At 39.5% G+C, this 14,674-nt stretch overlaps 2 protein-coding genes across 2 annotated transcripts; one reads left to right on the top strand and one right to left on the bottom strand.

Moving 5' to 3' along the window:
* The first annotated feature begins 3,650 nt into the window (after positions 1-3,650).
* Positions 3,651-8,138, top strand: olfml3b (olfactomedin-like 3b). Its single transcript, XM_031846769.1, has 3 exons — positions 3,651-3,796; positions 4,507-4,792; positions 5,541-8,138. The coding sequence occupies exons 1-3, from the start codon at positions 3,692-3,694 to the stop codon at positions 6,323-6,325; spliced, it is 1,176 nt and encodes a 391-aa protein (XP_031702629.1). The 5' UTR covers positions 3,651-3,691; the 3' UTR covers positions 6,326-8,138.
* A 978-nt stretch (positions 8,139-9,116) lies between these two features.
* On the bottom strand, positions 9,117-13,212 carry cdk2 (cyclin dependent kinase 2). The gene is made up of 7 exons (XM_031845028.1): positions 12,736-13,212; positions 11,770-11,847; positions 11,541-11,661; positions 11,241-11,411; positions 10,883-10,984; positions 10,561-10,764; positions 9,117-10,250 (listed from the first exon to the last, which is right to left on the bottom strand). The coding sequence occupies exons 1-7, from the start codon at positions 12,849-12,851 to the stop codon at positions 10,146-10,148; spliced, it is 897 nt and encodes a 298-aa protein (XP_031700888.1). The 5' UTR covers positions 12,852-13,212; the 3' UTR covers positions 9,117-10,145.
* Between the last annotated feature and the right edge of the window lie 1,462 nt (positions 13,213-14,674).

The raw sequence follows: 14,674 nt of genomic DNA, 5'->3' as shown, positions 1-14,674 counted from the left end.
TGTTGCATTGTGGGTAATAAGCAGAGGAATATGTGGGGGAAAAAAGATGATGATTCCGCTGCTGCCTTCATTTGAACCTTTTCTCTTAATAAACTGACCATCGTGAGTCCAACAATGTTATAGAATAGCAAAGCTAAGTCTATGGAATACTCTTTTAAAAATGAAATAGAGACTGGACACCAGCTCCAAGCTTCCCCAACACAAGTACATCAAACGCATTATCAGGGGTGAATGAAACCACAGCATTTGGTTCTGATCTGATACCGAGTGATACGAGGGACAGAACGGCTAATGATTCATCATGTAAGGAAAAACATGTCAGGATTTACGAGGTGAATGCACCGACTACTTCTGAATACATTTTTCTCACCACTCAGAGATTTGACAAACATTATGAATCTCTTTCCACTAGTCTCTTTAAACGACATAATACCTAATTCTCTATCAGTTACTTTCATATGAAAACAAGAGTTTTTAATGATAAATAACAAATGTTTGTTCCGTTATCATCAAACACAGTCACTACCCAGAAACATGTTTATGTTACCGACTAACATTACCAACTATGTCATTAATAGTCAGCTTATCCTGTTTTTAATCATATACATCCAGGTTGTTATAGCAACTTGTAGGCCTGTATGCTCAGTTTTGAATATAGAATCACTGAATAAATAACAAAAAGACGCATATTCAAATGAGACCATGCTTATACAAACAAACCTTAAGCAATGATGGAACAAAGTGCAATAAACTAGAGTCATAAATTCGCCTCGTACTACCAAGAATTAGAATGACTGTATTGTAAATAATGACCAAAACAATAGACCTTCAGTTGTAGCAGCATTAAACAGCACCATCATGAGTGGTGTCAGTCGTGTGTATGAAGATCAGATGGCCTGAGAGCCACAGTCACATTTACAAATGAGTAACAACACTGCACACTTGTTGGTAGGAGGGAAAAAGCTTGGATTTGAAGAAGGTGTCATTGGACCTCATCAGAGGTGAGGGCATATTTGTTGTTTTATTTGATAAAATATTTATTTGAAGATAAACCATCCACTTCTTAGGGGCATTGCAACAAGCCAAGAGGATTTCAACATGAGTGATTTCAACGTTTTGTTAAAGCCATCATCAAGTTGGGACGTACACTCACACACATCTTCATGGGCTTAGTGTGATCTCATGGCAAGTTCATTTATTATCAGCAACTTTTATTGTAAAGATAAATCTGTAAAAAGACTTAAAAATGTAAATGTACATAGTTAGCGAACTTTAAATCCTCTACGTAGCAATGTCTTTTATTTATCGTATTGTTCTACACACCACAGCAGGGCTTTGTTATCATTCAAGTCATGTTTCAAGGTTTTAAGGCGCACTCGTTCAATTTTACGTGTCTAAGTTTTATTTTAACTGCCACCAGTACTACAAAGCCTGCTGTAGATATATATCTGTGGATAGCTCGAGTAACCCTTTGAAGTAGAAAGATGGATTTATCCAAGAGTATAGAATATTTTAAAATATGATTTTTGAATATTATATAATATAGTAAACTCTGACCCTGCCACATGTTTTTCCATTCCTTGATTGATTTTCTAAACTGCTTTTTCTGCTCAGGTTTGTGGTGGTCTGGAGCCAATAAACAAGCATGAGGCAGGATACACCCAGTACAATGGGCTACACATCTTTTCTTATTTAAAGTGAACTATTTTCTTTTAACTTTTTAAAGCTGTCTTTTATATTCCTTTATTTAGAAGAATGTCTTGGACAGATGAGAGTTGAGGGCATAACCGAGCAGTGCAGAGCAGATGTCATCTTTAACACTTCATGGTGTGTTTGCATCAGTTAGTGACATAACGAGGATGAAAGCTGCCACGCTGTCAGTTGTGACCTGGCCAACATCAGCAGCGTCTTTAGCTTGATTAAACTCACCTGAGCCTCTCCCTGGCTGACATCCACCCTGCATCGGTGGCTTTTGTTTTTGCACTATCAACACTTCCCCACCACACTTCACATGCATCTATGCATGGCTTTCATCACTGATTTTGATGATTTACACATTCCATTGTTTGCTTTCTGTTAACTGTAGTTTGATAAATGTTGTTGGTGTGATGGGACCAAAGGACCGTGTGTAGGGAGACTTTCTGCCGTGGTGCTGAAATAAAGAAAATGCAAAACTATGGCGTTGTAGTTTGTACAGAATGAAAATAATACTATTTTGATTTGCAAAATCGATTTACCACTTCAGGTTCAGATGGTGTAATTTACATAAAATCATACAAGAGAGCATGAATCAAAGACTGACTGCAATAGTTAATGCAAACATATATATAAAAAACTTCTTACTTCAAGTCTCTCCTCCACAAATGTGTTTATACCGAATATTATGTAATCTTGTTCAATACAGCGAAAATGAAATGAATCACAACCCTGTCAGACTTTAAAAGACAGGAAGAATAGGCCTATTATTGTATTAAGTATAGCATGAGCACAGTCTGAGTTTCAGAGCTAACTAGCAAACCAAATAAAGCCAGCTTTGTTGAAAAAGAGGTGTTCAGTGATGTCATTACTGACTTTTTTACAGCAAGGTGGTCTCATAATTACGGGTGAGATCAGAGACACTGTGTCCTATTTCCCCAGTAATTCACTACTCGCCAAACTAACTACTGTTTTTGTTAAGCTGCAGACATTCAGTATTACAACTGTTCCTGTAGGTAGACACAGCTGGAAAACACTGCAGACATTGATGTAACATGACAAAGAAATAAGTATACAGTATATATATAAATATATTAAACTTCCTACAAATGTTTCACATATTATTTTGAGTAAGTCCACCACTGGTTCACATGACAGCTCAAACAATACTCACGTTTTAAGGTCTTCCCCTCTCTTTTGTACCTCAGTTGTGAAACATTTGAATGACATGATGCTTCTGTTTCTTGAGATACGGGTAGTGTAGAACTCATGGTCAGATTTCTAGTTATGAAATGATCGATTGTATTAAATGCATTGTTTGTTGTTGCCAGATGTGACCTCTTGGCAACCGACCTCCCTTTTTAGGATTAATAACGCTATTTTATCAAATCTAATCCAAACATCTGGATATGTTTGCATCAATGTTTTATGTCATGTCAAAATAAAGCACATTATAAGCCTACTTTCACCTTTCAGAATAAAGCTACCTGTTTGGATTAGAGCTCAAGACAGCATTTAAGGAATTCATCTGTTAGAATAGTTAATATCGTGATACACAGAATAGGTCATTACTACATTGTTAGAGAGTTTAATGTAGTTGATTCAAATCTACAGTCGATGGTCTTCCCCTTAACACAGGAGTACAGTGCCTCACTGACTCCTGACTCCCACTCACATTACGCTTCCTCTTCTTACGTAACGTTTGGTCCTGTGCCACATTACTGTCATGTGTTCTGAGTAAAATAATTACATACATTTAAACATCAGATTATATATCATATGTATTTTTATTTTTTTAAACCGTTTAAAAGCTGATGTAAAAATAGAAACCAGTGTCTCGTCTCTCTTAGCGACTGTGTGCCTCCATCTTCACCAGATGTATTTGGCTCCTCCCAGATAGCTTACTAAAACATTCCAGCCCACCTCTGGGAATCTGCTGCCTCCCCAGTACACTCTCACTCAACTCAAGGAGCTAAAGAGACTGAGCTGACACAAAATGAGAGGACCTGTTGTCTTGGTCTTGGTTACTTTGACCTGCTTTGCCACCGCCCAGCACCAAGCACTGATTGACTACTTGGAGCGAAGGCTGCTCGCTATTGAGGTAAGACTCCTTTTACCTCCCTGCCGAGCCCTGCGCTCCTGAGTCCCTCTGAGAGGAAACTTCCAGGAAGGGGCAAAGGCAATGGAATGCAGATGTGGGCAAATCCTGGGGAAAATGCTGGAAAATACAGCTCACTGTATGAGCTTCTTGTTCTGTTCTCATATTGTGGTTTTGTTTATATGAAAATATTAATGTTCTAGGATAAAGTCACTTTAACATACTTCACTAGAAGTATTTTATTAATCCCTCTATTATATATTATTAAACAGAACTCTCTCAAAATATTTTGTATCCACATCCCATAGTTGTTTTACTCTGTAGTGTGCTGTCAGACTTTACTGATCACCTGTAGAGAGACATTTTCCTCCTCCACAGAGAGGTCAAAGGTGAGGATCTGCTACAGAGCGTGCCGCTAGGACTTAGTGTTTTGCTAAAAAGACATTTGAGCAGGGTGGAAACTTGCCATGTGTGGGCTGAACCTGGCTGTTTGAAGGATGAGTGTCCTACTTATTATCTCCTTCTGTCCCAGTCTAATTACTGAGCCTGAAAATAACATAAAATGATGGCCTCCTCTAAGCTTTCTAGAAGTGCAGTCACAGTTCCTGTAAAACAGACATCATGTATTGCTCACATTACATTACTAAAGTATAAACAGATGAAAGGGGAACAATAGTGACCAACTAATTTGTGTCTCCTTCTTTTAAAAACAGGACCGGATCTCTCTGTGGCATGAACAGACCGCCCGCTACGCCTCCGAGCTGCGGGCTCTGAAGCAACAGATGGTTTCCCAGCTGGAGAACCTGGATAAAGAGAAAGAGACATTGAGAATGAATCTGGACGGTGTGGGGACGAGGGTGGATCGGGTAGAGCGTGAGCTGGACTACCTGGAGACTCAGAACGGAGCTCAGCCGTGTGTGGACGTGGACGACAAACTGATAGAGCAGCAGGTGACGCTGGTGAAGGAGAAGCAGAAGGCCAAGTATTCAAAGCTATCAGGTGAGATATGATGTGCTTGAACTGCACTATCAGAATAAACACTGTGTTTTATTGAGGATGAACCTGAAAATACTTTGTCTGACCAACAACAAAGACTCAACATACTCAATCCAGAGTAAATTTAAATGGAAAAAAGCAAGCAAATCCTCAAGTCTCTAATAATGTAACAGTTAGTATTGATAGGCCACTTATCAACTACTTGAAGTGTATTAATTGGTGATAATATTCCACACAAACACTTCACTGGTGAGTCAATGACTAAACAAAAGCCCATTCTCCTTTCGGCTTTGTTGATATGTAGACTGACTAACTTGTTTCTTAGAATCACATTGTTTTATCACACATAAGTTTTCAAAAGTCCAAAAAAGTGTTTTCTGTCACCTGTGTGAGGTACGGTGGCCCTGTAGTGAAAAACACAACAGCAAGACAGAAAACGCTTTCCCCAACTATACGTCCCACACGTACCTACCTACAGTTTTTACACAGCCAAGACACAAAGCCTGGTACCTGAGCCACATTTATTGAAACCACTAACTCATCCAAAAATATATTATTTTGAAGACTTAGAAGTTTTGAATTACGTGTTTGCTTTTGCAAGAGATTTAAGATGTTTTATATTTCCTATATTCCCTAAAATGTTGAGCTTTGCAATTAACAACTGATATAATTAAATGATAGTAAAAATCTAAACATTGTTAACATGTCTGCGACACCTGTCATGTAAAGCCTGTCGCTCTCTCCTGTTCAGACTGCAGCGACATGATCTCCAGCATAAAAGCCATGAAGATCTTGAAGCGAGTCGGAGGGCCAAAGGGCATGTGGACCAAAGACACCAACAGAGGCTCTGGGAAGGTCTACATTTTTAACGGGACAGATGAAGACACCATCCATGAGTTTTCCTCTGTGCAAGACTTCTCCCGCTCGCTGGGCATTACTCTGTCCAAGAACCTAAAGCTGCCGTCTGCCTGGAGGGGAACAGGACACGTTGTCTTCAACAATTACGCGTATTATATAACTCTGGCTGAAGAGATAATGATTGTTAAATTTGACATGAAGAACAGCTCTGTGACAGAAAGCACAGTGTTCCCACTGCAGGACCATGTCCCAGTGTACGGCCTGACCCCGGAGACAGTGATGGACCTGGCTGTGGACGAGGAAGGCCTGTGGGCCATTTATGCCACGCGGCAGAACGAGAGGTACATCTCTCTGGCGAAAATGGACGCCACCTCGCTGGACATCGAGCAAATGTGGGACACAAACTGTCCGAGAGAGAACGCGGAGGCGGCTTTTGTCATCTGTGGCACTTTGTATGTAGCGTACAACACCAAGCAGCCCGGTCGCTCACGTGTCCAGTGTGTGTTTGACGTCAATGGTATGGTGACCAACGAAGACGCACCACTGATTTACTTCCCAAAGCGTTACGGATCGCACTCCAGTCTGAAGTACAACCCGCAGGAGCAGCTTCTCTATGCCTGGGATGATGGCTACCAGATCCTGTACAAGCTTATCATGAAGAAGAAACTAGAGATTTAAACGAAATAAAACACCGCACCATCTTCCCACAAATACCACAAACCCCCTAAAAGTACCATACCAGTGTTTTTTTTTTACAAGTTTTGGCTCCTCAACTACAAAACACGTGAACTAAATATTACTGCTGAGCATTTTAAATGCATGCTGGAGGATTTAAGATTTTTGAATGTGCCCCTTGAAACTTACTTTAACTGTGGAATACAGTGACCGTCAAGTTAATTTTAGTTATTGTGACCTGACCGTTAAAGTCCAGACTGATTTGAAAAGCCTTAACAATTACAGATGTATTTTTTTTAATGTGTGCACTGTGACATCTCAAGATAGTTTCAAGAGTCTGCAACTTGATTTTCATACCAATGCGAAAATGAATGGACAACAACGAAGGCTAGAAAAATAAAGTCAATACTGTCAAAAGTCCAAACACTCCGTATGCAACATGATCAGAAGTGATGTGAAGTATTCGTGATTTGTAGTGAATCAACTAAACATGCAATATCACTGGTGTGGGCTTTAAGTCTCCAAAAGCCTAAAAAGGTTCAAAAGTGCTGGATCGTAGAAGTGTATCTGTATACTTTCACACTTTCAGATGTGAATGTTTGACATATTTTCTCATTTTTAAAGGTATCACGTGATTTCAGTTTGTCATCGCTGCCAAACACTTATTTCTAATCAGAATTCACTTGTCTCAGTCATATCTGTGTCTACTTGTCAACTTGCCTGCGATCTTTTGTTTTGAATCACTCAAGCTTGTTTCTTTTTGTTCATGCTGCAAATATTATGCTTTTAAATTGGTAGAATTTACCTGACTGCTCACTTTAATCTAACTGTCACAATCCGTCCATCTTTTTCTATTTTACATGTAATTTTGCCGTATGAATAACTTTTTAATACATCTTGGTAGCATTGCTGGATGCATAAAAATATATACTGTGTCTACACAGTATATATTATATTACAGTATATATTATATGTTTAGTATATATAACCCCTAGTTCAGAAGATAGCATTAAAAATAAACATTTTGTTTAGTTATGCTTCAAATTTCATCTTGGAGCTTTATTTATTAATCAGTCTTTCAACATTTCTGGTACATTGTTAAAAAAAAATCAAGAACTATCCTAATCAAAGTAAGTACTATGGTGTTGCAGGTATAATGCTACCACAACAATGTTGTCACGATGACGGGCAACCTCAGAGCTGCAATAAACATAACTTGGATATTAGGATACCTGCATGAAACAGCTAGCTGGCTAGTGCTGTCATATTTCTCAGTTTATGCATGGGATGAATTTTTCTCATAAGTTGAGCACATACGTATTTTGTGGTTTTCAATTTTTACCAAATCAAATCACCAAAAAAAGCACCACTTTTCAACTATACATCTAATATAATGCAATTGTTTATTAATTTATATCTAAATATAACATATCGATTTCCTACTGTTTGCTTATAATATGCAAATTTTCCCATTTTCATCTATGCTTTCTGCCTCTAATTATTGTTCATTTTGATAATAAAAGTACAACTGTTAATGCAAGAAGTCTGTCATATACAGAAAAGAAGATACAAACATATTAAAGCCACTATGTGTAAGATTGAATGATTTTAGACTTTGTCGCCCTCAGTGGTAGCATCAAAAACGACACTGTGGCAGAAAGCAATACATTACTTTCTCTGTGATTTTGATTTTCTGTGCTGACGTTCTGTTACTGTACATCTTTTCTTGATTTCAACTTTGTTTCTTGAAGCTGACCTGCATGAACTGACATGACGTCTAAATTCGGCGTGACTAATAAAAACGTATTTAGTTGTAGGTCTGTTTATATTTCATTGGAGCACCTACTGTAATTCGTTGTTTGGAGTCTTTTGTGCAGCTTTTTCCAGGGTAATTCACATGCTTAGAAAGTTTAAGAGATCCTGGCTACTAGAGCAGAAAGAGTAGATTTCAAACTCTGAAATGAGTGTTTTAAATATCTAACAGTTTGCCAAGAACGATAAACATTACACTTAAAACACTAAGGGGCAAATTCACAAAAGGACTGTGCGGCTTTAGCGGCTGCTAATACACTAAAAAGACAAAAATAAACTGTGTAGATCTAAGATAAGATAATCCTTTATTAGTCCCGCAGTGGGGAAATTTACAACATCTTCAAAGGGTGAAATGCAGCCCTGACTGCGCTGCCAAGCATATAGCTTCTTGGTGCTCATAATGCCGATAGACAGAAAATATTTGAAAAAACATTAAAAAAAGAAGAAAGAGAATGAAAAATAAGGTTATATATATTATAAACGTACACACGAATGATTTCTACTCTTTCCCTCTGCAGGAATATCATAACCGCAATAACCGGACCGTGAGACGAGGCAGAGAGCCGTTGCAAATTATGTGCAATTCTAGATCCCCTGAGCATGATATATATAAATTATATAATATAATTTTTTGTTGAAATCTTTTTTTGGATGTGCCCTCCACCACCAGTTCATCGTCAAACTTAATAATTTAACAAACTTCAACATTTCTATCTTGAAAACAATTGAAATATCACTTTTTCCATACTTTTCCTAGAATTCCTAAACAATCCACTGTTATGTATTACTTTGCATAATTTGACTGAGAATTAAAACAGTAAGTTGTTACCTCATCACTGGCATTATCGGGTCGTCTCGGCTGCAGGAAATTGCAACTGAACGGATTAACAAAACCATTCCTCATTAATGTGACGAGCAGCCAACTGTAGAGGTCGGTGTGTGAGGTCGTGCAGCAGCCAGAGATAAGTGAATTGTAACAGGAACTTGATTTAACAATGTGAGACGGCCTTTGACTCTGGTGTTTGAGTCTAAAAAAAAACTACTTGGAAATGTTTCCCTTGGCTCCAGAACAGAAGAAACCATCACTCACTTAACACCAAAATCATCCTCACACACACAAATAAACAGCAACAGTTGTTTAGACAAGTTTATTTTTGCAAACTGTAAATAAACAATATCCATAAAAAAGGTTCATTACATTTGAATAAAATCTAGAGTCAGAAAGATGCAACAGCATATTGAATTCTGTAAAATCTGAATTTCAACAGGGAACGTTTGTATATCACAACTGTACAAAGAAGTTCTGTTTGGTAAAAAACAAATCCTGCCAGCAAACCTCAACGACCGATAAACATTTCTGTGTGTCAAACAACCAAAGGTGCCGTTATGAAGTCACTTCAAGATAATTTAGACACAAAAGGTAAAGAATTAAACTGCTAGAAAATCAACCTCAACGAACACGATTGTGGTCTCGTGGTTCTTTGAGCACAAACTGCTGTGTGACGACCGTCACTCACGTCTTTCATTCAGCCGCTGCCCAGTCTCACAAAGCATGACATTTGTTATTTGCACTATCCCACAAACTTAGTCTATCATGTTTAATTCTAACTACTTGACTACTTAAATTTGGACACCTTAAAGCCAACGTGTCATTTAAACATGAGAAATATAACGGCAGACTACTAGATTGAGTCGACCTGACCTGCGCTCTCAACTCCCAATCACTAATTGACATTTACATCAAAAATGGCAGTTGCACAGAAATATATGCAAAATAATTAGGTTGAAAATTACAGTTTAAACGTTCAGAACTATTATAACATCGCTGCTGAAAAAAAACAGCCAAACTCTCAGGACGTCTATCGGCTACAAAGCTGGTTTTAGGTATTAACAAATATCCATTGAAGGATCAAACGTATCCTGTAGTGTCCACTTATTCTGTCCATTCCAGTCGTGGTTATGAGGCGTGGCGAGGAGGTCCTTATTGCTTGCATTAAAATGGACTGATGACTCAGAGTCTCAGATGAGGGATTGGCATGGTGACGTCGCGGAAGTATCGATGTACGAGGGCGTTCTTGGCAGACAACCTTTTGTTTGGGTCATAATTCAGCATTTCCTGCAAGGACAAAAAATAAATAAAAAATAAAAACTAAGACATAGTTGTGTACTTCTGCCACAGCTTGTAATCTGCATCTGGATCTTCATCCAAATGAACAGACTATATCCTGGGACACATGTGCCTGGTTTTGTTGCATTTCAGCGCAGTAGTTGATGCTCTTTGACTCTTTTCAACCAACTCTAACATACATCTCATTGTCACCTTTGGATCTTGCTGACTAACACAGAAACAAACACACAAGACCAACTTCCTTCGCAGAGGCCATTAATGCTAATTGAATTCATGAATTATTGACAAAGGTTCTCACTCCGAGCAGTTCTCTTCCATCCTCATCAAGAATCGGCACCACTTTGGATAAATCCTGCCGGGCCCACTTGGGGAAAGATGGTTTGTAGTCGGACATTGATGTGACTCCCGGCCAGGTGGTCTCGTCGGGCGTCCCCAACGTTCGGAAGATTCGGAATAACTGGTCAATCTCCGAGTCGCCGGGGAATAAGGCCCTCTTGGTGAGCTGCACAACAGTGGACAGTGAGGGGAGTCTGTTAGATTTGATCCGTGTGCATCATGTGCAGGCTTCAGTCATTCACAGATACGCTGATTGTAAAATATGAAACCTAGTGCAAATTTACCATTTCAGCAAAGATGCACCCAAGACTCCAGATGTCGACAGCTGTGGAGTAGTATTTACAGCCCAGGAGGATTTCAGGTGCTCTGTACCAAAGTGTTACCACCTGAAAAATATCACAGAAGCAGTTTGTATTTAGGAAAACGCAATTTTCTCAGGAAGAAATTAACCCTGGATTCAATTGTTATTGTGAGAGGTTTCTCTCTTGACTATATCACAATACTGAATTCACTTAAGAGGAAGCATGATGGAGTGCATTTTGCTGCTGCGGTATGGTAATGAACATGCACTTTTGACTATATAACTGACGAAGCCTGTTGGGTGTGTGTGTGTGTGTGTGTGTGTGTGTGTATACACGGTACCTCATGTGTGTATGTGCGGACAGGCACCCCGAAGGCTCTCGCTAGGCCAAAGTCAGCAAGCTTGATCTCCCCCTGGGCATTGATGAGGAGGTTCTGGGGCTTCAGGTCTCGATGAAGAACCCTGTGAGAGTGGCAGAAGGCCAGGCCTTGCAGCAGCTGGAAAAGGTAACTCTACAAAACACACACACACACACACACGCACACACACACACCCAGGTAAGTCACCTCCAGAGACTAGTCTTGATGTATTGGAGGAAGTGAGAAAGAATCTGTTTTGCAAAAACACTAGCTGACATTTACCTTAACCAGAGGCAGCGGGATACCAGCAACTGTGAAGGAGTCCATGAACTTCTTCAGATCCTGATGAAGGAACTCAAAAACAAGGTAGAGCTTGTTCTCGGTGTGGATGACATCACGCAGTCTGAAACATGTCAACAAGGCAGGTTGGCTTAAAAAACGGACAGAACCAAGTAAAACGAGAAACTTGCAAACAGGGTTTAGCTAACAATCTGTAACATCAGGCACTTACTTGACGATATTTGGGTGACTGAGTTCTTTGAGAAGGGAAATCTCTCGGATGGCAGTGCTGGGAACACCCTCTGTTTCCCTGAAGGAAAAACACGGCAAATGATTATGTTACTGAAGCTTATTCACTTATCTCAAGTTATACTATTTTACTCTAATGCCATTTACTGCAGCTTGGTTATTACACAATATATATTTGGTTGTTTCAATAAGACGTTTTAATCCTTATATTCTATATTTTGTGTTTATTCACAGGGCAAACCGTCAAAGGCAACTTAAGAGACAAAATAACTTTGGGGAGAGACGACGAGAGCTGTTCAATCTCGCTCTTGTACTGCACTGCACGTATACATCACTGCAGGAAACACAGGATGAAGTGAGGCAGTGATGCCACCTGCTGAAGCCGGGGACATCCTGCTCCCTGACACTGCATGGGTGCAAACTAATATCACGAACAATGATCAATCTTTAAGGCCTACATAAAGGAAGCATGTTGTAATGGCACAGTGCACCGACACAACAATCAGATCCACAGTTAAATATTTAATACATATATATTTAATGGTCTTAAACATTTTTTTGGCTCGTGACCCTGTCACCCCTTATAATGAAGCGATGACTACTTGTGACCCTTCAATACATATTAATGCCTTAGTGTGGACTTAAATAATTGGACATGTATTTGCTGCTTTTCACAGGCCACGAAAAAATGAAACTTCACTACAAAAAAAAATAGTCTTATGTCCTCAATCAAAGTTAAATAGCTGCAGTAAAATGTGTAGAATGTCATAATGTGAACAGTATGTGCATTTACAGTTTAATAGCTGGTGGTTGAGGAAAGATTAACCCCAGCTTTAATGTAAAACAAGAGTCTGATGGCAGAGTAGCACACTTTAATCACATTTGCAGCATCGTAAAAGCAACAGAGAGCGTTAGCTTGATGATGAACCGACACTACGAGTGAACTTACGTGTCTAGACGGATCTTCTTGAGAGCAACAGTTTCTCCGGTGACTTTGTTCTTCGCTTTGTAAACCACTCCATACGTCCCTTCTCCGATCTTTTCCACCTTCTGAAACGTGTCCATTGTTTTTCTTCTTCCTTCAAATCACCAGTAACAGGATGTCTGGCGGTTGTTTAGCTCGTTAGCAGGACTCCCCTCTTTGTGTGTGAGCTAACGAGTGCTCAGTGGCTACAGAGACAAACGTTGATTTGCAGCATATAATGAACTGTCTCACCTCCCGGTTCTAACGGACCGGATACAGCCTGCGAGCAGCTGTCAACGGTACTTTGTTTTGGGGTTTTTTAGATCAGAGCGTAAACGTTGGATTGTGGTGTCAGGTCATTTATTGTCTCTGATAATGATGATATCAGTAAGGATGCGTATTAGCGGCTGCCCCTCAGCACTGAACCAACGCAAGAGCATTTCCCGCGTTACTTTACAGTAGCGCTCGTTTTTGTGTTCACGACACACCGACGGATGGTTCTGGGGGGGGGGGGGGGGTTAAGCTCAAAGCCTCTTTCCTTTAGGAGTCGTTGTGAGGGACACTGGTGCCGACAAGTAAGGACAATGATGTCATTGTTTTAAAAAATATATACTGTCAGTTGAGTTTCAATTCTTGGTTCGTTAGTAGTCCAGATACGGAGTCATGTTAAACCGGGAGAGACACAAACAGCCAACAAGCAAACCTCACCGGTCAAACTGTGACACGACGATGACGTTTTACGTCATCAACGTCACAGACGGAAGTGGCAGCAAATAAAAAAGCGGTCTGTTGGTTTTTTGTTGACGTGAAAGAGCAAAAGTACAAACTTCTTGTGCTATACCACAAATAAAACAGGTACATGAAATATATTTCAAGAACGGAAAAATACAATAAAATAGCAACAGAAAATATGTATACATATATTTATACCTGTATACACACATTTATATATACACATACTGTGTATATATATATATATATATATATATAAATATGGAAAATATATATATATAAATAAAAAGGTATTATTCAGTTCCATATATCAATTGGTCACACAATATATAGGTTAGACAAGCAGTTTTGTTTATGTTTGCATACTTTTTGCACCGTAACTATGCAGTCTGGTATGTTTCTGAATGTCAGATAATGTACTAAATGGCCCCATGTTTCAAAGCGTCTGCTAAATGACTGTAATGTAATATAATGTAATGTAATGTAATTGTGTACTGAAAGGCACAGAATGAAGGACAAATACCGTTTCTCCCTCTACTGGCAGTAGTGTAGCTGTGCACTCCCTCTCTGGAATTCGATCATGCGCCTCTGTTGAAGCCAGACAAAATAGAATCATAGACATCAGCAGACATTTTGACTTGTTACAGCAGGAAAAGCACTGGAGAAATCCATAACATTCAAGATGTCTCTACTCCATCAATCATTACAACATGTTGCAGCAATTCACTGTTTTTTAAATGATCCTTGTGAAGAAGATGGTTTCACATCACATGTTTCACTCCCATCATGCGAAGTGGCTTTGTGTGCCTTCAAGGGATTGATTAACCATTAACGGGACCACGGAGCTGCTGGGCCCCCTATGAAACTTCTTTGGGCAACGTGCATTATAGGTCCCCAGTCAGAATCAAGCTGGCATGTCAGTAGGAAAATTACAGGTATAAATAATGAAATTAGGGCTTCCAGTTTCAGGGTCCTGGTATTGTGAAGGCTGGCTGGCTCGTTGTCACACTGTCGTGGCTTTCTGGAATACAGATAGCCTTTGTTAATGCTATTAGTAGCACCTGTGCATTATAGCAAGTCAAAATGTGTGCTGTGAAAAAGACAAAGGGGTGGTCATGAGGCATTGGATGTCATCTGTTACTGCATGAAGAAACAGCCTCTGTTAGAGGCGCTCTTACCAGCACTGCACATG

The sequence above is a fragment of the Anarrhichthys ocellatus genome, unplaced genomic scaffold, assembly GCF_004355925.1.
Source record: "Anarrhichthys ocellatus isolate YVR2014 unplaced genomic scaffold, GSC_Weel_1.0 scaffold1, whole genome shotgun sequence".
Lineage (NCBI taxonomy): Eukaryota > Metazoa > Chordata > Actinopteri > Perciformes > Anarhichadidae > Anarrhichthys > Anarrhichthys ocellatus.
Note: the sequence above shows the minus strand (reverse complement) of the source record. Positions and strands in the feature narration are given on the sequence as shown.

What these genes read in the sequence shown, in the direction of transcription:
- olfml3b (XM_031846769.1), top strand. Translation starts at nt 3,692, where the DNA reads ATGAGAGGACCTGTTGTCTTGGTCTTGGTTACTTTGACCTGCTTTGCC. An exon ending in GAAGGCTGCTCGCTATTGAG is followed by an intron (nt 3,797 to 4,506) that starts GTAAGACTCCTT and finishes TTTTAAAAACAG; the next exon opens with GACCGGATCTCTCTGTGGCA. An exon ending in CAAGTATTCAAAGCTATCAG is followed by an intron (nt 4,793 to 5,540) that starts GTGAGATATGAT and finishes TCTCCTGTTCAG; the next exon opens with ACTGCAGCGACATGATCTCC.
- cdk2 (XM_031845028.1), bottom strand. Translation starts at nt 12,851, where the DNA reads ATGGACACGTTTCAGAAGGTGGAAAAGATCGGAGAAGGGACGTATGGA. An exon ending in AAGAAGATCCGTCTAGACAC is followed by an intron (nt 11,848 to 12,735) that starts GTAAGTTCACTC and finishes TTTTTCCTTCAG; the next exon opens with GGAAACAGAGGGTGTTCCCA. An exon ending in TCCGCACATACACACATGAG is followed by an intron (nt 10,985 to 11,240) that starts GTACCGTGTATA and finishes GATATTTTTCAG; the next exon opens with GTGGTAACACTTTGGTACAG.